Below are 19,607 nucleotides of genomic sequence, written 5' to 3'. Positions count from 1 at the left end.
AGAAGAGGCAGAGTGATGGGAACAGCTGCGTGGGCATGTGTGTGCACAGGAGGGGTACACCCCTTAGCAGAAGTACTCATTCATCCGTCTGCCACTCCTGACCCCCAAAGCCGGAGAGTCCAGGCTGGATGGAGCCAAGAGCAATCTGTCAGCCTCACTGAGGCTGTGCCGGGAGAGCTCCTCAGAGCCATCCTCGCTGTGGCCCAGCCTCTCCAGGGTGATGTAGGCACCTGCAAGCTCGGTGGAGCCCCCCGACCGGCACTTGCGGCAGCGCCTCCGGAGAGCTCCGCAGCAGACCAACAGCGTGGGGGGCAGAGCAATAACGGCAGCCACAGTGATCACCACCATATTGATGAGCCACTGGGTGCCCTCAGCATCCACCACCTCATGGGTGGAGAAGATGACGCACTGCTCTTTCCGGGGCACCAGGCCCTGCACACAGACGCATGCCACGTACTTGGTCTTGGGGGAAAGCCCACGGATGGTGGCACTGGTCTTCCCAGGCTGCACCATCGCCTGCCGCATGTTGCGCTGCCCATAGACTGTGTAGAAGACAATGAAGGCAGTTGTGTTTCCAGCCCAGGGTGCTTTCCACACCAAGGTGACACTCTGGTAGGTGTCCCCCACCACCTTGAGAGACCTCACCAGTTGGACCTCCTGGGGTCTTGCCTGCATGCCCAAGCGCTCTCCTGGGGTTCCCATCTGCAAGTGCTGAAGGGTCAGATCCTCCTTTGTATTGGGCACAAGGGGTCCAGTGGCAGGGACAGTAGGTCTGGGGATGTGGGGGACGTGCCTGGCTACCAGCTTATTATACGCAGCTTCCTCCTCCTTGCCTGTCCTTGCCCACAGTGGCCCTAGGCCCCCACTGTGCTCTGTGGAAGCCCAGGGCTCAGTGACAAGCAGAGACACACGAGTCTCAGAGGTTCCTAGGAAGTTCTTGGCCTGGCAGATGTAGTCTCCGGAGTCCAGGTGGGACACAGTAGGCAGGCCCAGCAACATCCAACTGGTGCCATCACTGGAGACTTCCCGGTGCACTGGAACAAAGAGGCACATTTGGGAGGACAATGGGCCCATCTGCCCCACCCTCCCTCCCAGGGCTAAGTTCACAAACAGGGGCTGTGCACAACACCCCATTATCTGGAGGAAACAATGGGAATCATTCAACTTTTCTTAGGCTAGTCAAGCAGATGGGAGAACACCTGGTCTTAAATTTGGGAAACCCTAGGCCAAGGCAGAGTCTAGGAATGACTGGCCTTTCAAATCTCAGATGCAGAAAGGAGGTCCTGGAATTCTGAAGAACTGACCCCTCAGGGGTGGAGGGCAAGTGTTTTGGTGGTGAAGTGGATTGGGGTATACCTGGAAGTTCTCTGCCCACCCTGGCAGAGCCTGGCCCCATGCCACTGTGCAGTGACAGCACATTCAACTTTCTGTTTTACCTGGTGGAACTCTGATATAATTTGGCTTGTAAACTGATTTCAAACCCACAGTCTTGGGGTAATACTCTTACCATGTCATTGAGGGGGAAAAAAAAGAAAAAAGAAAGCGGGGAAGCTAGGAGGGACATAGGTTCTTGATCAGGTGCTAAGAAATCATTCCTCCTTCATCACCTTTCTGCATGGAGAGGGGTCTGATACCTCCCACCTCTCACAAGATGAATCTTCTCCACCTCACAGCATGAAGAGAACATGTACTGCTGAGGCCACCTCAGCTTTCCCCCCAGTTCCTCCCAGCACTAGCTATGTGATGTAGGCCAAGCATTAAGCCCTTCAGATCCTCAGCTTATTTATATACAAAGTAAGAATAATCAGGTTCTTTAACATTTAGTGATATTATGTCTAAAATACACTTAATACATGAAGAGCACAGTGGATGCTAATTCATGTCATAAATTACTCCTGTGGGTACTGATTTAATATTTACAACTGGGAAACATACTTTCTCTAGTACACTAAAAAAGGCCAGACTTTTGTTCCCCTCAGGGTGGGCCCCACGTGTCTGACAGAGTGGCTGGTACAGTGTGAGAGGACAGATTGAGAGCCATGGTGAGCACTGAAGCCAGTGTTTTCACGCACTACCGCTAGGTGGAGCCTGTGCTCACCATGGCAGCAAAAGGCCTGGCTTACACTACTAGCTCCATCTTTACAAACTTGCCATCCCAGCGTGGTGCAGGGCCTTAGCACAGCGGACCCCTATAGTTCACACACCTGTGCCATTCAGTGGGTGCCCGTTGGCCCTCCTCCAGCTCATCTGAGGCCCAGGGACTCCAGTGGCCCCACACCGTAGCAATACTGTGCTGCCCAAAGGGTTCTTGATACTGGCCTCCCCAGGACGAAGCTCTGGACTCTGGCATTTCCTCAGTTCCAGCTGGCTAAAGGCCACTCCAGCCAGGCTGCGTGGGCTGGAACACCTCTGTCTGTCCCCTATGAAGGCCAAGTTTGGGGTCCAGCCTTCCAGGAAATGGACCAGGTCATAGAGTCTGCAGTCACACAGCCAGGGGTTATCCTGAAGTCCTGTAGGGACAAGATGGGAGGCAAGAGGTGAGCCATAGGTAATTCAGATATTTAGATCCCCAGGCCCAGCTTCCCTGTGCCCATGAGGAGTAGGTAGGAACTGGGCTAAGAGTCAGCAGTTCTTTGTCCTGGTAGCTTGCAAAGTTAAGGCTAGCTCTTCAGCTGAGGTGGTATTGTTTCTTCCATTTCAGCATTGTACAAGTACAAAGATAAATCATACTAAGCTGTAGGTAGGCCATATAGCATGCCCACCAGAATGGCAATTCTCCTGCACTCTTGAACTGATCTATTCATGCTACTGGCCAGGCGGTGAGTATTTCTACACTTACTTCAATATACCAAAACCCATTTTTAAAAAAGATTTATTTATTTAAGCATACAGAATTGGGGTACAAGTCAGAGGTGCAGGGGTGGTGAAAGGGTTCACCAGAGACAGAGTGGGGCACAGAACAGGCAGATTGTCGAAGTACACTGCTGAGGGGAGCAGCGGGTGGGCCAGGAGAGGTCATGTAGGTCACCTTCAGGGCAGGTGGGGATCAAACTGATGCAGAAGTGGCTTTAGCTTCTTAGTGCTGTGCTCTAACCCATTGCCTATACCAGGGAGGGCCTATACCAAAACCCATTTTTATAAGTGCTTCAAGACCTCAACTTTTGACCCCTTCCCCCCATCATCAGTGGCATTTTCAGTATCACCCCAGCGAAGAGAATGGCCATTCTGAGTCATGATGCCTTTGACACAGATTTAAAAGATGGTAAAAAAAAAGTACTGAGGAGGCCAGAAAATCAACTCATGTCATATACCCAGTCTTATTCATTTTAAAAGTGGGAACATATTTACAGAGCTGAAAGCAGATTGCTGTACCTATGCTGTCAAAGAACAGTCAACAGTTAAAATGGAACAGGTCTTCAATTTTAAGCTACCATTTCTGTTAATAGATTTGTATGCCTGAAATACAAAGTGTATTCACTTAATGCCATATCCTTCATATCCCCAAAAGACTGTTATTAAATTTGATATGTTTTGTAATCAATGGTTGATCATTTATAGCATGTTATGTAAGTTTATGCATGTAAGGAATATCAAGTGTCAGAGAGTGAATTCAGATCTGCTTGCATATCCCTGACTCTCATCTAGCTGAGCAGATCCCAGTTTTTTCTCTCCCCACCACCCTATGCATTAGTGGTAACCACCCTATTACTGTTTAAATGCATTTAATGATACATCTGTACTCCAAGATCATCCTATTACAAACGAGTTCCCAAAGAATTAACTCAAAGGCCAAAGGTAAAAGACAGTGTAACTTTCACCCATTAGATTGGCAAAAGTTAAACATTCTGAGCATTTTAATTTCTCATTTCATGAAAGATTACTTTCATTTTTGTTTATTGCTATTTTTCCAGGGCCTAGAATTGTGCTCATATATTGCTGTATCCCCTATGTGCCAAGGCAAGTCAGGAACATCATGCCAGGAGCCCTCTCTATTGATACTGCCCAGTCATGCCCTATTTCTGAACCCCACTGAGGTTCCCAACTCTTCGTGAGACAGGAGAAAGAGGACCAGCCAGTAGGAAAGGAGCCTTAAGCCAAACCCACCACTACTAACCCCCAGGGTACATTTGTTCATCTGTAAAACAAAGGACATTGCCATTGCTCCATCAACACTCCTCTCCTCACCCCCCCCCCCCATGCAGTAAAGGTCAAGTTCTATAGGGTTTGATGGAGCTTAGGGAACCTTCAGAGCCACATGAATGCAAATGGCCAGAAAGGACTGACAAACTAGCAAAATGCAGGGTCCATTTATGATACATCTATACTCCAAGATCATCCTATTACAAACGAGTTCCCAAAGAATTAACTCAAAGGCCTTCCCGTATGTGTACCTGGTGCTCAGAAGCACCAGATTCCAAGAGGCTTGGTAACTTGCCTAAGGCCCCATTGCTCACAAAGGTGGTTTCAAGTAAAAGATCCTGTCACTTACCTAGGACCAGTCTGGCTTGGCGTCCAGGAAGGAAGAGCCCTGTCTGCAGGTGAGTCCATGTGGCAAGCAGCTCCTGCGGGAGCCTCAACAGCTGGTTGCTGGAGAGGTCCAGGAAGGTGAGGTTCCCCAGGAAGCGTGCGGCCTCGGGAGGCATAGCAGAAAGGCGGTTGGCCTGCAGGTCCAGCAGCCGCAGCTGGGGGACATCCCTGAGTGCGGCCCAGGGGAAGGCGGTCAGGCGATTCCCAGGCACTCGCAGCTCCTGCAGGCGGCCCAGGCCTCGCAGCATGTGGGCGCTGAGCTCGCTGAGGGCGTTGTAGGGCAGCCATAGCTGCTCCAGGCGGCCCAGCAGCCTGAAGGCCTCCCCAGGCACCCTGTGGATGGAGGTCCGCTCCAGGAGCAGTCTGGAGGTGTCCAGCGGGACAGACGCTGGAGGCAGAGTCATGTCAGGGTCGTTACACACCACAGTCCTGGTCAAGAAATGGGGGATATTTGAGCAAGTTTCCCTCCCCTGCATTTGCCTTCAAGAGGTTTCTGGCTATGCAAATCAACACAGACCCTCAAAGCCAGGGCTCCCAGCAGTGATGGGCCTTGGGGAGCTAGTGGGCAAAATAAACGTTTTCCTTGGGAGAGTGGGGTGTGGGGGAATTCTTGTTTTTAGAGCCCTTAATGGAGTCCCAAGAGGGCCCTTCGGTCTGGGCGACTGGCCTTAGGGGCGACTGGCCTGAAGGACGTCATCTGTTGTGTTCCATTGCAGCCCATACCAACCTGCAGTGTCCTAGGCTGAGTAACATTCATAAATCCTGGGGTCATCTTCTGCATTATCATGTGCATTTATGTGTAGATGTTCAGTTGTTAAATTATAGCTCTGCAAAAATGGTTATTTTTGCTGCTTTTTGGGGGGTGGGGTGGAACATATACAAAGGGCATTGGAAATAGAAGCACCTAGACCTCTCCTGACTCAGAGCCCATGAGATGGGCGAGGTGTTTAAGGGCTGCTATTTTGCAGCTCAGCAGCTGATTCACACCCAGCCTTGCTGGTGTCATCTCTGAGTCTGTTCCCTAACCTCTCTTTTCCTCAGTTCTCCCGTAATCTGGCTGGTGGCTTTGAGGTTTTAATGAGGTAATGTGTATACCAGCTCTTCATTCCTGTTAAGGGAGAAATCAAAGAAACCAAGAAGAGCCTTTATAGTCAACAGCATGATACTGGTAAGCAAACTAGGAATAAATGGTCTGAGAACACATCTGTCCAGGTGTGCGGTCTCCCCCCACCTCAGTAACCCTACTATGCACAGGTACATATGCTCTGTTCATGACACAGGAGCATGGAGCAGGGGTAAGTCACTTAAGCTGCTCTGACATAGGAGTTGGGCCCTCTGAGAGGTCCTGCTTAGAGAAGCGGGCATGGAAGTGGCTGCGGAGGGAGCTGACGTGTGGAAGGAGCCTCAGTCTGACTGCAGTCTGTGCCTTGACCACTGGGGATGAAAGTGTCATCTTCAGTCTTTCCTGGTCTCATTCTCCTCATAGGTCACTCTATGCAAATGGACCGGTGTACATCAGCTGAGGGACAGTCATCAGGTAGAACAGATGTGAGAGTGCTGGCTTCAGAGAAGGAATGGCCACTCGTGACACCCTGGAAATGGCTCTTGGAATGTGCTGCTCCTAAGGCTAACTGCTAGCTACAACCTCCCCTAGTTCCTGCCCTGAGCATCACAGATAAGAAGAGCTCTGGAAATAGAACTGAAACTCTGGTTTCCAGAACCAGGTCTGATGGGAGCTGTATGACTTTGAGGCCTGTGCCCTCTGAGGATGGCAAGGAAGGTTTTTTGTTTCCCTGTTCTTTGGTCCTAGGATGTTTCCAGGTTGGGGCTCAGCCCTGACTTTCTACGGGGAGAGGCTCTTTACGTCTATGAGTTAGAACATCAGCATCTTGGGCCCCAAATAGAAAGCTCTTCTTGCTCCTCAGATAATTCAGGGTGTTGCTATTCTCTGCCTGCCCTCATACCCAATCAGCCTGACACCCACTACCAAGATCATTTAGTCACACTGATAATAATCAGAAGTCATCAGTGGCTCCCTCACTTCCGTCTAAAAAGGAAGGATGGAATTATAGGAGATTGGAAAGATAACAGGAAAGGCCCTGAGCCAGGGGCAAAATCCTTGAGCAGGGTGGGAAATAGAGTGGTCATTAGTGGATAAACTGAAGAGGTTAGAGAGAAGATGGTTCAGGAGAGGAGGATGAGCTATGTGAAGGAGTAAGTGTCCACCCACCACAGTGGCCTCGGCGAGGTCCCATAAAAGGGGAAGAGGGGTGAATGCAGATGCTCACAGAAGTGGGAAGTCAAAGAGGCTGAGCAGGAAGGGACACTATTTGCAATGGATGGGCCTTTTGGTGAACCCAAACATGGGGGTGGGGGGATTAGAGATCATGGGGCCTGGGCCAGGAGGGAGAGTCTGTGGATACAGGTGACCCTAAAATGGTTGAGTGGCAGGAAATAACTGGGTTGTGACTGAATATCTCCAGGAGATAAAATAGGTGAATAGGAGAGGCTTGGGAAAGAATGGACTGGGAGATACAGAGAGGATGTTGCAATGACAGGAAGGAAGGAGAGGAAAGAAAGAACATTTAAGGAAGGACCTTTTCCACTAGGATCTTGGAGGAGAGCTCAGGAAGGATTTCCTGGAACTGGCACACTCATGCCCACCTCACCCACATAAGTAAAGGTACCTGGTGCCTCCCACAACCTGCTTGCTACAGAATAGTGAGGTACAGACCATCCCCACAAAACCCTTGGACTTCACCTGGTGATAACCCTGCTTCCAATCCCTCCCAAAACAACCTAGCTGGTGGAGACATGGGAGCTGGGCTACTCTTCCACACACCTGCTGCCTTACCTGGTCTTGCTGCCATCACTCAGGACATGAAGGCTGCAGCTGCACTGAGAGGGGCAGGAGCCCTGGACTTCGGGGACCACCCCGAGACCCAGGAGCCAGAGCATGCCGACTACCACCCTCATGGCTCCCAGCTCCTCTGCGGCCCACACAAGGCCTTTTTCTGGACTCCTTTGCCAACCCAGCAAACCCAGCAGCTTCCTTCTGGCTCATCACTCTTCCTCAACCCCTCACCCCCACTGTCTGCCTGAAGCCAGAGGATAAACACTAACAGGCTGGGGATTAAGGAGGGGAGCCAGGGTCACAGCACTCAGCAGCTTACTGCTTTCTGGAACTACCCAATTCGGAGGTGGGGTTTTCATCCTCTGTCACAATAGCCCAGGGTCAGAAAGCTCAGGTCATGGCAAAGTTGGGCAGCTGGGCAACCCCCAGGGGCAAATGGCTACTGCAGCAGTCAACTGAACTGTCCACTTGCAAATCCATCCAATGCCAACCCATATGTGGTCTGCACAGACACCACCAGAGCACCAGGATTCAGAATCCTAGGTAGTGGGGAAACTGAAGACTTGCGCCTAAGGAAATTCTCTCCTGGAACACTAACCCAAGTGAAAAGCAATGAGATAAAGGCAGTGAAGGCATCAGCAAGAGCCACATACTGGGGCCACCTGGTTCAAATCCCAATTCCTTGTTCACAGGCTGTAACTTTGGAGAGGTCCTCTGACAAGGAGCAACTCTTATAGTGTAACTCTGTTAGGAGGGTTTATGAAAATTTGTCAATCCAAGTTTGCCAGACTGTGGGAACAGAAGCTTTTGAGAGAGTAATAAGAACCTAGTTATTCAGGCACTTACAAACACCTGCTCTTGGAAGAGCTGGAAAAATTCAGTTATTTGGAGGAGACCTCAGAGGTGTCCCCCACAGGCATATAAGCTCTCCCATTCTGCCTTGCAAACAGCAGTCTCCTCGGAAAGCCCATGGACACCAGTTTCAGAACTCTGCCATCAGAGCAAGCCCTTCTGGGCATTGCCAACTCTGCTAAAGGTAAGGGCACAGTGCCTGTTTCCCCAGGGAACTGTACGCTGGGGAGGGTCCACAGTCTTCAGAGAAGGCCCTTTCCATTTTTACCCACTTCCTCTCACCTAATCTCACGATAGATACAGCCTTTTACTCATTCATACTTCATATTTGACCCCACAGCTTTGCTTTTTGGTCCAGCATGTTTTTGTTTTTTTTTTTAACCTATTCCTTAAGTTTTTCCAGAGGTTCCTTAGTCCCTTGTGCCCATAAGCCTAGGCAGCCCTGGACCAGTGAACGATGACTGACACAGATGACCTGGCCCCCCAGTGCACATGTCAAGTGCCTTGCTCTGCACTAGCCCTAGTCTGACAAAGGTGCTTCCAGGAAATGTCAGTTCCCCTCCCTTCCTCTCTTCCAACCCAGCCAATATATTTTCCTCAGTGCTTCCTATTTGTGCCTCCTCCTAAAACCAAAACCCTGCCCAGGTCCTCATCTCTGCCTTTCCCCCTTCTGTTGGAGGTGTGTCTGGCTCTCTTATGCCTCGTTGACCTCTAACCTCCATTCCCAGCCCTGTCCTTGTTCTTCTCCTTTGACATATTTCGGTATCTTGCACATATGAAAAAAAGAAACTTGACATATGTATGAATCAGTAATATAAGATAGAAATCTGGTAAGGGCAGGGAAGATGCTAGGGCAACTGGGTTATCCAGGAAGACTTCCAGGAGAATGTAAGCTCAGCCCACACACTGGACAGGCTGGGGTAAGTGGGGACACAAGAGGAGAGGCATGGGAAATGGATATTTATGCCACAGAGCTCATTGCTTGACCAGGGTCTGGGGGACAGCTGACCAGATTTTTGTTCCAGCATCATCACTATGTGACCTCAGGTCAAGTCTTAACTGTTCGAGCCTCAATTTCCTGTGAAATGGGAGGGATGATGTTATCTCATTCATGGACTTGTTGGAACAGCATCATTTAACACAGTGTCTGTTCCTTAGCAACACTCAGTAAGCATCAGCTAGATTGCTAGTTTCACAGATTCTGGTCTTTGGATTTTTTTTATGTGAAAAATGAGTTAAGTTGCTCTAGAGTCATGTTTTTGATACAGATATTATCATAAGCCAGTGTATAACTTGTACCAACATTTTGTTTGTAGAAGCCCAAGCACCTAGTATGTCATGCTTACTTCCGAGAAGACAATACAACCTCTGGGTTGTACTAAAAATTGGGAAATTTTTATGTTTGTGTAACTTAAGGGTTCAGTGAGAAACAGGGCAGTACAGCCCCAAAGGTTTTATTCATGATGGATTCTTTTCACCAAGATGTATATAGGCCATGGAGAAAGTTGCTTTCGTTGCAAAGAGAAACGGGAAGGCATTCCCATTTGGTGATGACTTCTGAACCACCATCCTTCCCCATCGCTTGTGAACACCCACTTGTGAGCTTCTGAACACACACACGCACACATACGCACTCAGGCCTTTGGCTTGGTATGGAAGGGCCTGGCTCTTAACCAATTCTCAGCCACAGCTGTCGTTCAGCTCCCTCCTTTTGCTCAGCCACCCTTCCCTTGGTTATGCAACTCTTTTATAATTCAGATCTCAGCCACAGACCACTCCAATTCTAGATCCCTAATCCTGCCCAGTGCAGATAAAATGAACGAGACAGGGCTCCATTCCAGCTTTACAAAGGCTGCTCTGTCCAAATGGTGAATGGGCTCCTTATGCTTGGGCCCAGAGGATGATTTGGAGACTGGGAACAGCAAGAAGGACCCCAAAGTCTGGCATAATCACCTGCATGTGCCAGCACGTGGGATAGCCCATTAAAAGGGAAGGGCCTGACTTTGGGCCTCCAGAGAAGAGCTGGGCCAGCAGGGAAACAGCCAAGATGGCACAGTCTGGGACCCTACCCACAGGCTTCAGGGAGGTGGAGGTGCTGGCAGTGGGGACAGTGCTGCTGGTGGAAGGTGAGCTGGACCTGGGGTGAGCGGGGATCTAGGGGCTCCCAGACCCAGTCCAAAGCTATGCAGCTTCAAGGAAAAGTCATCATGCCCTATGCCTGTGCCTGGCACCATTAGATCTGATGGCTTCCCATGTGGGATAAGCCTGAAGGCTGGAAACCCTGACACAGAGGCCAGGCAAGGCTCAGAGAGGGAGGGACTTTGAAAGGGGACATGACTGAGTATACCAGGCTTCAGGTCTTTTATGACCCTTCAACCTGGAGGAGCTTAGTCTACTCCCTGTGCTTTGGGTCTCTGCCTGGTGTCCTGGGTCACTCTGAGTCCTGACTTGGCTTCTGTTTTCCAATACTCTCCTTGATGCTGCTACACAGCCCTTACAGAAAGCATTTTGGAATCCAAAGGACTTGAGTTCAAATCCAACTCCACCAATTACTAGTTGCTTACTTAGCATAAGTTGGTCAGCATCACTGAGCCTCAGTTTGCCTCCCCAATGGGAAGGACAACCCAAGCGTAGGGTGAGCTGATCTACATCCAGTGCTTAGCCCCCTGCCTGGCGCATGCTCGGCAGCTGACCATCATGATGATTGTCCTAGCAGAGACTCTGCTAATGTTTTGTTAGTTTCATCCTTGTCTGTCTTTCCCTTATACTGTAAGTTGGTAGAGGGCACGTGTGTGTTTCTCAGCTCTTGGGACTGGAAAACCAGCCAGCTCACCTCATTAGTGTTTGATGAGCTACACTAACATGGCTGCTGAGCCTGAAAGGGGCAGTTACTGTGGATCCACCCAGCCTCAGCACCTGAGTTTGATCCCAGGTATGCTTCTGCAGCCCTGATGTCAGCTCATACCCTTCTTTTCAGCTCTCTCCGGTCTCAGTCTCAACAGCCTGACCATCTTCTCCTTCTGCAAAACCCCAGAGCTGTGGACACCCAGTCACCTGCTGGTGCTGAGTTTAGCACTCGCGGACAGTGGGATCAGCTTGAACACCCTTGTCGCAGCCACATCCAGCCTCCTCCGGTACCAGCCACCTCCCTAGGCCCAGGGCTCTGAGTCCTGCCTGGGCCTGACCTCTGAGCACCAGCCACCAAGCCAGAGAGGCACCCTTCCCACTTATAGGAAGCCAGGATAGAGAGGCAGAATCAGGCTAAATCTGAATTCTCTTAGCCGCTTTCAGGAAACAGAAGTTATTCATCCCAAACAACAGAGCTGGCTGATGGTGAGGGTTACGAGCATGGACTCTGTAACCAGCTCCCTTAGGTTTGAATCCTGGCTCTATCTTTTCTCTCTTTTGACTTCTTTCCTAAACTGAATATCATTGCCTAATTCATATGGCATTGAAAGTATTGACTTGTCATTACTTGTAATAACTTGAAGCACAGCTTGGCACCTAGGAGGTGCTAAATAAGTGTTTGTGAGAGCAAATAGGATTTTGGCAAGAGTCTAAGAGCTCATGTGCAAACCAGGGCCTTCCAGCATGGCCCCAGAAGGTGCTTACAGTTTGGATTTCCTATATGAATTAAACATTCCTCTTCTGGTTTGGGGGTACAACAGAGAACTGAATGTGTATGCTCAGAGCCCGCTACTCTGTAGGGTCTGAATCAGTGAGGACCCATCCCTTGCCCTGGTCTCCTCCTTCCCTGGCCAGCTTGGGGCGGGGGGGAGCAACCACAGCCCAAGGAAGTTGAGAGATGCAAGACCTGGGCTTCACCTACTTTGTCTTCAGCTGCTGTGTGACCTTGTCTTGGTACCTTTCTCTCTCTCAGCTTCATTTCAACATCTGTAGATTAAAAGCAAGAACTGTCCTTCAGCCAGCTCCATTTCCTGCAGAGAGAGGCTTTGTTCCAGCCACTAAGCCAAAAAAGAGCAGAGCCTGCAAATTTTGTCTGGGGCTCTACTCTGTCAGCCCCTGACTTTAACTCTAGGGCACCAACTTGGCACTGGCACTGATATGTTTCCTCTTAGGAAAAGCAAAGTAAAATTGCTCTTAGGGGGTGGTGCCTTGCAGGAAGCTGCTGAATTGGTGTGGCAGGAAGACAAGGTCAGAGGGCAGAGGTCACTGGAGCCCAGTGTCTCCCACAGGCGCTGGCCCTACGGCTCAGATGGCTGCCAGGCCCACGGCTTCCAGGGTTTTGTGACAGCGCTGGCCAGCATCTGCGGCACTGCAGCCATTGCCTGGGGACGCTATCACCACTACTGCACACGTGAGTCTCCTCTTTGGGCTCCCTGAGTGGAGGGACACCTACTTAGTGAGGCGGATGGGGTTGGAGGCTGCTGGGTGTTTTCCTGGTTCAAGGGAGTAGGGGCGGGTGAGTGTGCCCCAATGTGGGGTGGAGAGGAGGGAAGTCAGGAGAGGAGGGCAGGTGGGAGAACTTGTAAGTGGTGTTGAGGCAGAAGCTGGAAAGGTTGTTTGTACCCTCATTGCAGCCCCTGGCAAATCAGAGGTCCTCTAGAACCTTAGTCTCCTCTCTGAGAGGATGTCTGTAACCAACCCCATGGTTTTATTTTGCAAATCAAATGAGATCATGAATACAGATCTTGCAGAGGCATTGTTGGGAAGAAGAGAGTTTGTGTGTGTGTGTGTGTGTGTGTGTAACTGTGGCCCACACTTCTTTCTTCCATGGGGTATCTGCCATGCCAGGGCTTCAGAAAGACTCGTCTAGCTCTTGATTCCTACATTGCATCGTCAAATACTACCTACCTCATAATTGACAGCACCTACTCTGTTATTTCCTTGAGATTTTCCCTTTCAAAGTGACTCACTTGAAACCACTTACATGCTGTCTTTAGCCTCATTTTAAATAATGCCTGTGGAAATCACACCTTTCATGTTCTTATCATTTTAACACACATTAAAATTTTAAGAAATGATTTTACCTAGAATGGATAGAATAGAATACTGTTCAGCACATAGTTAGGTAAACGTACTTTAGGGAGACATGCTGCAGGGAAACCTCGCAGCAACCCCAACTTGCAGACTGGGAAACAGAGGCTCAGAGAAGTTTAGTAGCTTGCCCAAAGCCACAGAGCTAGCAGGACAGCTAGGACTGGGCATGGCCTGGACGCCTCCAGAGGCAGTCGCTCCCTTATTTTCTTGGCCCAAAGTCCTGAGTTGAGGACTTGCCTGCCATGGAGCAAGTCCTTGGGGTTCATGAGCATGTCCCAAAGCCCTGGACATGGGGCTTTTGACATCTACAGCTCCATCCCTGCCACAGACAGGCAGCCGCCTCCCCTTGGCCTCTCTCCAGGTTGAAAAATTGCCTTTGTTCTTCTCACTTCTAGTAGAGTCAGCCTTTCCTGCTCCACCAGACTTGGATTTCCTCTCCTACTGATCCTATACCAGCCCTGCCCACACCTTCTCGAGAGCAGGCTTCTCTACCTCAATACAGAGTTAATTCCTATCTCAGGGCCCCTAAGTTAAAGCCTTTCCTGGGAGGGGAGAGACAGAGGCCCAGCTTCTCTGTTCCATTAATGGGGACCTTGGTATGCCACCTTGGTGTTTCCAAATTGAAGAGGTTCCAGGGCCAAGGGAGTTAATTATTGTACCCATCGTGGGAGACAGTCTACTCAGGGAGCCATAATAAAATACCATAGCCTGTGTGGCTTAAACAACAGAACATCATTTCTCATAGTCCTGGAAGTTGGAGTCCAGACTCAGTCCTGGTGCATGCACCCTTCCTGGCTTGCAGGCGGCTGCCTTCTTGCTGTGTCCTCACATGGAAGAAAACTGGAATTCTGGTCTCATCCTCTTATAAGGGGACCGATGCCCTCGTGGAGGATCCCAGGCTCACAACCTAGTTACCTCCCAAAGGCTCAATACCAAATAGCATAACATGAATAGGGTTTTCACATAGGAACTGGGGGGCTAGGAATGGTGGGGGTATTAACATTCAGTCCACAGCAGGAGGATCCATGCAAGCAAACTCTCTGGGTCTGTGTCAATAGAAGCAAATAGTTGGAGTAAGGGAGGGAACTTGTAGATCCGCTTATGTCTGCAGAACAGATCCCATCTGGAGTCCTGCCTCCTGCTCTGAGGTCATGTTGACAAAGGGCCATGACATAGACAGAGGTGGCAACTGGGAGAGCCAAGTTCAGGAGGAGCGACTGAATGGGAATGGTTGGATGAGGCGGCTACAGATCGGGACATGGGTGGAGGGGACACAGAGGAGTCGCACTGGTGTGACAGTTACACCAAAAGATGCTATTGGGATACAGCCTCAGTGCTGGCACTGAGATGGAGCCCCAAATCCCACCTTGAAAGTTCTCACCTAGAAGTAGAGGCAGTGGTCTGCTTCTGAGCAAGAGCTGAGGGTGGGGTGAGTCCAGACTTCTGCCCTCCACCCCATGACCCTCACCAGAAGCCCTAGACTTGCTTCTCCCCTGACCTGTCTTTGCCACACCCTACTCTGTCCTCTAAAGAAGATGGTGTGGAGTGTTTGCTAGGACAGCTGCACCACGCAGTATCTCTGTTCTTCAGAACCACCCTCTGAGGCATGGATTTTTTTATTTATTCATACAGAACTGGGGTACAGGCCAGAGACGCGGAGGGTGAGAGAATTCACCAGGGACAGAGTGGGGAGCAGAACAGGCAGATGGACGAAGTACACTGCTGAGGGGAGCAGCGGGCAGGTCAGGAGAGGTCTGCCACGCCATGTGGTCACCTCATAACCACCCTTCTCTTCCCGCTGCAGGCAGCCGATTGGCATGGAACATGGCCTTGTTCTTGGTGCTCTTTGTGTGGCTGTCTTCTGCCTTCTGGGCAGCTCTGCCCCTCCTGGGCTGGGGCCACTATGACTATGAACCGCTGGGGACATGCTGCACCCTGGACTATGCCAAGAGGGACAGGTGAGGTGGGAGGAGCAACTTCCAGGCCCCTCCCAAGAGAAGCTTGACTTTGAACGCTTCTGACAACAGCGTCACAGTTGAAAATCCAGATGGGGAAATGTTAACAATTCCCAGGTAACCTTAATCGCATAGTGATGATACTCACAAGCTGAGAGTGGAACAAAGGAAAGAGCGGCCAAGTGATGGAAGCACAGATTTGGAACCAAAGCAGGGGCATTGGACTCAGTTATTGGCCCTTGTTGGTCATAACAGTCACTGAGCTTTTTGCCAATCTTTTGGGCAATCTTCAACTCACCATGCTTTCCCATCTTCAGCCCCTCAGCTGCCCCAGCTCCAACTTTATCAACTTGGAGAGGGAAATGTGTACTTGATTTAATAGGTTAAAAGCATGTTAAGGTATTTATTCTGGGAGGGGCCTCCTCGGCATGGAGTTCAGTTCTGTGAATTGCCCAAGTATGTGCTGTGAGCCTTGGGCCAGCCAGGATCAAATGCATGATGGCCCCCAACAACATGAATCACAGGCCTAGCACTGCCCCTTCCACAGGGCTCTGGGGAAACCAGGGGAACTAGAGAGACACTTCAGGGTCACATGGGCTCCAACCCCCTCTTACATCTGCTGGGGCCACATTGCACTTGTCTGCTTAACATTACTCACACTTACAAAGCATCTTCCCCGTGACAAGCTTTGCAGGAGAAATCCACTGGAAAGTCCTGGTTCTAGACCAAGTATTTCTCCTGGGCACTCACTGTGGGTGTTTCCCCAGCTGGTGTCCAGTTCCTCCAATTGGATGTCCTTAATGAACAGCTGTAAGTGACACAGCCCCTGCTTTATGAAATGGAACTCTCCCTCCCACCTGCCTCCCCATGACCACTACCTAGGACCCTGGCTCTTCTGTGGCCCCTTCAATGATGTCCTCAGTGTCAGTGTCTAGCCTGTCATCTGCAGACACCTTTCAAGTCCCTGTGCCTAGAATACTTCTTCAGTGCTCCATCTTTTGGGTCCATTGTCATCTCATCCATATGATAAACACATCTCCCAACCTAAAGCATTCCATTCTCTATGCTTGGGAGCAAGGCTGAGCATTTGAACTTCCCCTCAGCAAGCTAAAGAGGAACTCCCCTCTTGTCAGCTTTCTAGCTCAAGGGCAGTTCAGCAGGGCCCCACAGGCTCCCACACCCTGAGCACTAGTCTGATGGGAGCAGCCCTCCCACTGACTGTCCAGTGCAGAGGTGATGGCCTTTGAGGGGAGGTGATCACTGCAGAGAAACAATGTTCACCCCTCACCCGCTCTGCCTGCAGAAACTTCATCAGCTTTCTCATCACCATGGCTTTTTTCAACTTCCTCCTGCCTCTCTTCATCACATTCACATCCTATCAACTCATGGAACAGAAGCTTGGGAAGACTAGCCATCCTCAGGTAAGGATCAACTCCTAGAGCGGGAAAGACCTCTCTGCCTCTCTTGGGGGCCCCAGGGAATATGAATGATGTATTAGACAACAATTAGGTGGTCCAACAATCAGGAGAAAATTCAGCCTTCATAAAGCATGGGGTTTTGGGGGTAGCAATATACACCCCTTCCCTTCTCTCCCCCCTGCCCCAGTGCTAAGTAAGGATCACAAAGAGCTGGGAGGAAGGATTAGGTAGCTCAAACTCTCTCAGGTCCCTTAAGCCTGAGAAGCAGGGTGCCCTGCTGTACACCATAAATGCTGTTACATTTCATTCTTTCCAAGGATTTAAGGATTGACACCACATACATGCTTTCTAAAAGCTTCTTTAAACTATTTTGAGATGTTTAATTTAATTACAGACACAGGCTGTTACCCACAATATAAAATCACACCTGCAAGCACATTTATCCAAGAAAAACAATCTACTTCAAAATAAACCCTCCTGGTCATTTCTGAATTTATGTGTTAATATTCCCACACCACAATTTCCTTTTAAGTTTATCACATGGGCAATTTCTAGTAGATGAGCCTTCGTCAGCACCAAGGTTTTTTCTTTTTTTTAGAAAACACTAATTCTATGTATTATGCTATTTCATCTTTGCAAGCACTCACTGAAGAAGGAAGGTTTCACTATCCCTATGTCAGACTAGAACACTGGGACTGAAAGGGGTTTAGCAAACTAACTCTGCAAACACCAGGGAACTAGTAATTAGAAGAACTGGCTCTAATTCAGGTCCGGATCTCTACAGCCTAAGTGGTTAATTCTTGGTATTTCAAAACCATTCTGTCGAGAACTTTAATCTGCTGCATTAGCACATTTTCCCCCTGTGACCTGGAGAAGGAATGTATCAAGGGATTTTAGCTGGAGACCCAGGACCCCCTGAGCTCACAGAAGGGCAAGGCTGTGGCAGACCAGACTTACATCTCTGGACTCCAGGCTCTGGGCTCTGGGCTGGCTGGATCAACACAGCCTCCTTGTCTCAGGCTGCTGGTGCTCAGCATCGCCACATTTATTGAAGGTTCAATCAGCCAGGAAACAAAGCCACCACACGGAGTTTCTCACTTTTCCTGGTTGACCTTAAACCATCAAATCTGGTATCATAAGTGGGCACCACAAGCTACCCAGGGACCTCAACTGCCTGCTGATGGGTTTCCTGAGGTGACACTGTCTCTCCTCACTGAGAGGTCATTTCGTCTTGTGAAAGCAGCTTATGCACTTTTTTTTTTTTTTTAATGAATGCAGAACAACTCAGGAGGAATAACCGTCTCTTAGTCAACATATTTCAAAATCAAAAATTCAAAATTCCATGAGGAAAATGTGTCCTTTTTCTACTTGAGTCATTTTTCATCTTCTTCATTTAAAAGATACATGAGCAAAAAAAAAAAAAAAAAGGAGAGAGCCATGAGCCATGAGAAAAAAGGCTCTGATTTTCGCAGCGTCAGAATTTTACCATCTGTACATGGGGAACAGCTAAGTTCCATCCTGAAATTGAGCGTCAGTCGTGTGCCCCTTTGTGGTCTCAAATGGTGGCACTCGCCGCTTGCGCGTGGACTCCTAAAGTGGTCAGGGGCCCGTTGGACAGGCAGCTGCCTAGTCAGTGGCTGAAGTTGCAGATGCCAGCTGGTTCTGGGACTGAGATGTGAGTGCACCTCGGTCTGGGGGAGACTCTCAGGCACACAGCCTCACTCCCAGAGCCCAAATTTCTTCAAACTGAGCACAGACCAGCAAGAAAGTTCATTATGCCCCTCATCTCTGCCTCCGGCCAAGTCAGGTAATACCAGGCCATTTCACAGGCAAGGTGACTGAGCTCAAGTTAGTTTTAATGACAGGCTTAGGGTCACACAGCTTAAACAGCAAAGAAGTTATTTAGTCCCAAGTCCCTTCAGAGGCTCAGCACTTCCCCACAGCCTGGACATGTGACCCAGCCCTGCTGAGGGCCAACCTGGTCTCTGGTCTCAGGGGGCTGCCAGCACCTGCACCAAGCCCACACCTCCCCCTGCAATGATTTCTCTGCAGGTGAACACCTCTCTGCCCGTCAGGACGTTGCTCCTCGGCTGGGGCCCCTACGCCCTCCTGTATCTCTATGCAGCTGTTGCAGACGTGTCCTCTGTCTCCCCCAAGCTGCAGATGGTACTGACCCCTCACTGTCGTGATATATGTTTTCCCCATCCCTCTCTGGCTTCATATCGCCTCCCTGCTAGTCTCTTTCTCTTTCCCATCGGCCCCTATTAAGGCACTGTGTGTTTTCTCTCCCCTGGGCTGCTGCATGCCAATGCTGGGCCAAGCCAGGTGCTGGACCATCAGCCAGACAGAGAAGGGGCCAGGCTGAGACCTGTTTCTGGGGAGGCATGTGCTTCTCTTCCTCCTCTGCCAGATGGGAAAGGAAGGTTCAGAGGCTGTAGAGCCAAGTGGAGGATGCACCATGGGTGACCGGGGAAGGGGAAGGCTGTCACCCGCTGGGACCAGGGAGAGGAGCTGATGCCTTGAAGCTTCTTCTCAGGAGTTTTCTGCCACAACAGGTGCCCGCTCTCATTGCCAAAATGGTGCCCACAATCAATGCCATTGACTACGGCCTGGGCAGTGAGATGGTCCAGGGAATCTGGCTGTGCCTCTCGCCACAGAAAAGCAAGCAGGTCCGAGCCCAGTGAGCCTCTCCGTGGGACTGCCCAGGCCCAGGACCAGCCCTGCCACCTGGATGAGCACTCCTGCCCCTAACTCCTGCCTCCCCAGTCACTGAAACCAAGCTCCAGTTGCTTACCCACCATCTCGATAGCCCTTTGATGATGGCAGACACAGGGGATTCCTTCTGTGAGAAGCCAGGCAGCATGGAAAGAGTAAGGCTTTAGAAGTGGCCAGACTGAGAGTGTTCTTAGCCCTCTACAAGGAGGCTGGGAAAACTTGGGAAAGTCATTCTCAACTGAGCTTCCTGACAGTGCATACAAGGATGTAAACATGGACTCCACA

At 50.1% G+C, this 19,607-nt stretch overlaps 2 protein-coding genes across 2 annotated transcripts; one reads left to right on the top strand and one right to left on the bottom strand.

Moving 5' to 3' along the window:
* Nucleotides 1–63: 63 nt before the first annotated feature.
* Nucleotides 64–7,503, bottom strand: LRIT1 (leucine-rich repeat, immunoglobulin-like and transmembrane domains 1). Its single transcript, XM_004680686.1, has 4 exons — nucleotides 7,382–7,503; nucleotides 4,490–4,956; nucleotides 2,205–2,510; nucleotides 64–1,034 (listed from the first exon to the last, which is right to left on the bottom strand). The coding sequence occupies exons 1-4, from the start codon at nucleotides 7,501–7,503 to the stop codon at nucleotides 64–66; spliced, it is 1,866 nt and encodes a 621-aa protein (XP_004680743.1).
* A 2,777-nt stretch (nucleotides 7,504–10,280) lies between these two features.
* Nucleotides 10,281–19,291, top strand: RGR (retinal G protein coupled receptor). Its single transcript, XM_004680685.1, has 7 exons — nucleotides 10,281–10,359; nucleotides 11,211–11,367; nucleotides 12,430–12,551; nucleotides 15,039–15,192; nucleotides 16,493–16,610; nucleotides 18,660–18,773; nucleotides 19,163–19,291. The coding sequence occupies exons 1-7, from the start codon at nucleotides 10,281–10,283 to the stop codon at nucleotides 19,289–19,291; spliced, it is 873 nt and encodes a 290-aa protein (XP_004680742.1).
* Nucleotides 19,292–19,607: the final 316 nt, after the last annotated feature.

The sequence above is a fragment of the Condylura cristata genome, unplaced genomic scaffold (genome assembly GCF_000260355.1).
Source record: "Condylura cristata isolate star-nosed mole 26May11 unplaced genomic scaffold, ConCri1.0 scaffold00011, whole genome shotgun sequence".
Taxonomy (NCBI): domain Eukaryota; kingdom Metazoa; phylum Chordata; class Mammalia; order Eulipotyphla; family Talpidae; genus Condylura; species Condylura cristata.
This window is presented reverse-complemented; position numbering and strand designations above follow the sequence as displayed.

What these genes read in the sequence shown, in the direction of transcription:
- LRIT1 (XM_004680686.1), bottom strand. Translation starts at nt 7,503, where the DNA reads ATGAGGGTGGTAGTCGGCATGCTCTGGCTCCTGGGTCTCGGGGTGGTC. An exon ending in AGTGATGGCAGCAAGACCAG is followed by an intron (nt 4,957 to 7,381) that starts GTAAGGCAGCAG and finishes TTTCTTGACCAG; the next exon opens with GACTGTGGTGTGTAACGACC. An exon ending in CCAAGCCAGACTGGTCCTAG is followed by an intron (nt 2,511 to 4,489) that starts GTAAGTGACAGG and finishes TTGTCCCTACAG; the next exon opens with GACTTCAGGATAACCCCTGG.
- RGR (XM_004680685.1), top strand. Translation starts at nt 10,281, where the DNA reads ATGGCACAGTCTGGGACCCTACCCACAGGCTTCAGGGAGGTGGAGGTG. An exon ending in CTATCACCACTACTGCACAC is followed by an intron (nt 12,552 to 15,038) that starts GTGAGTCTCCTC and finishes TTCCCGCTGCAG; the next exon opens with GCAGCCGATTGGCATGGAAC. An exon ending in TCTCCCCCAAGCTGCAGATG is followed by an intron (nt 18,774 to 19,162) that starts GTACTGACCCCT and finishes CTGCCACAACAG; the next exon opens with GTGCCCGCTCTCATTGCCAA.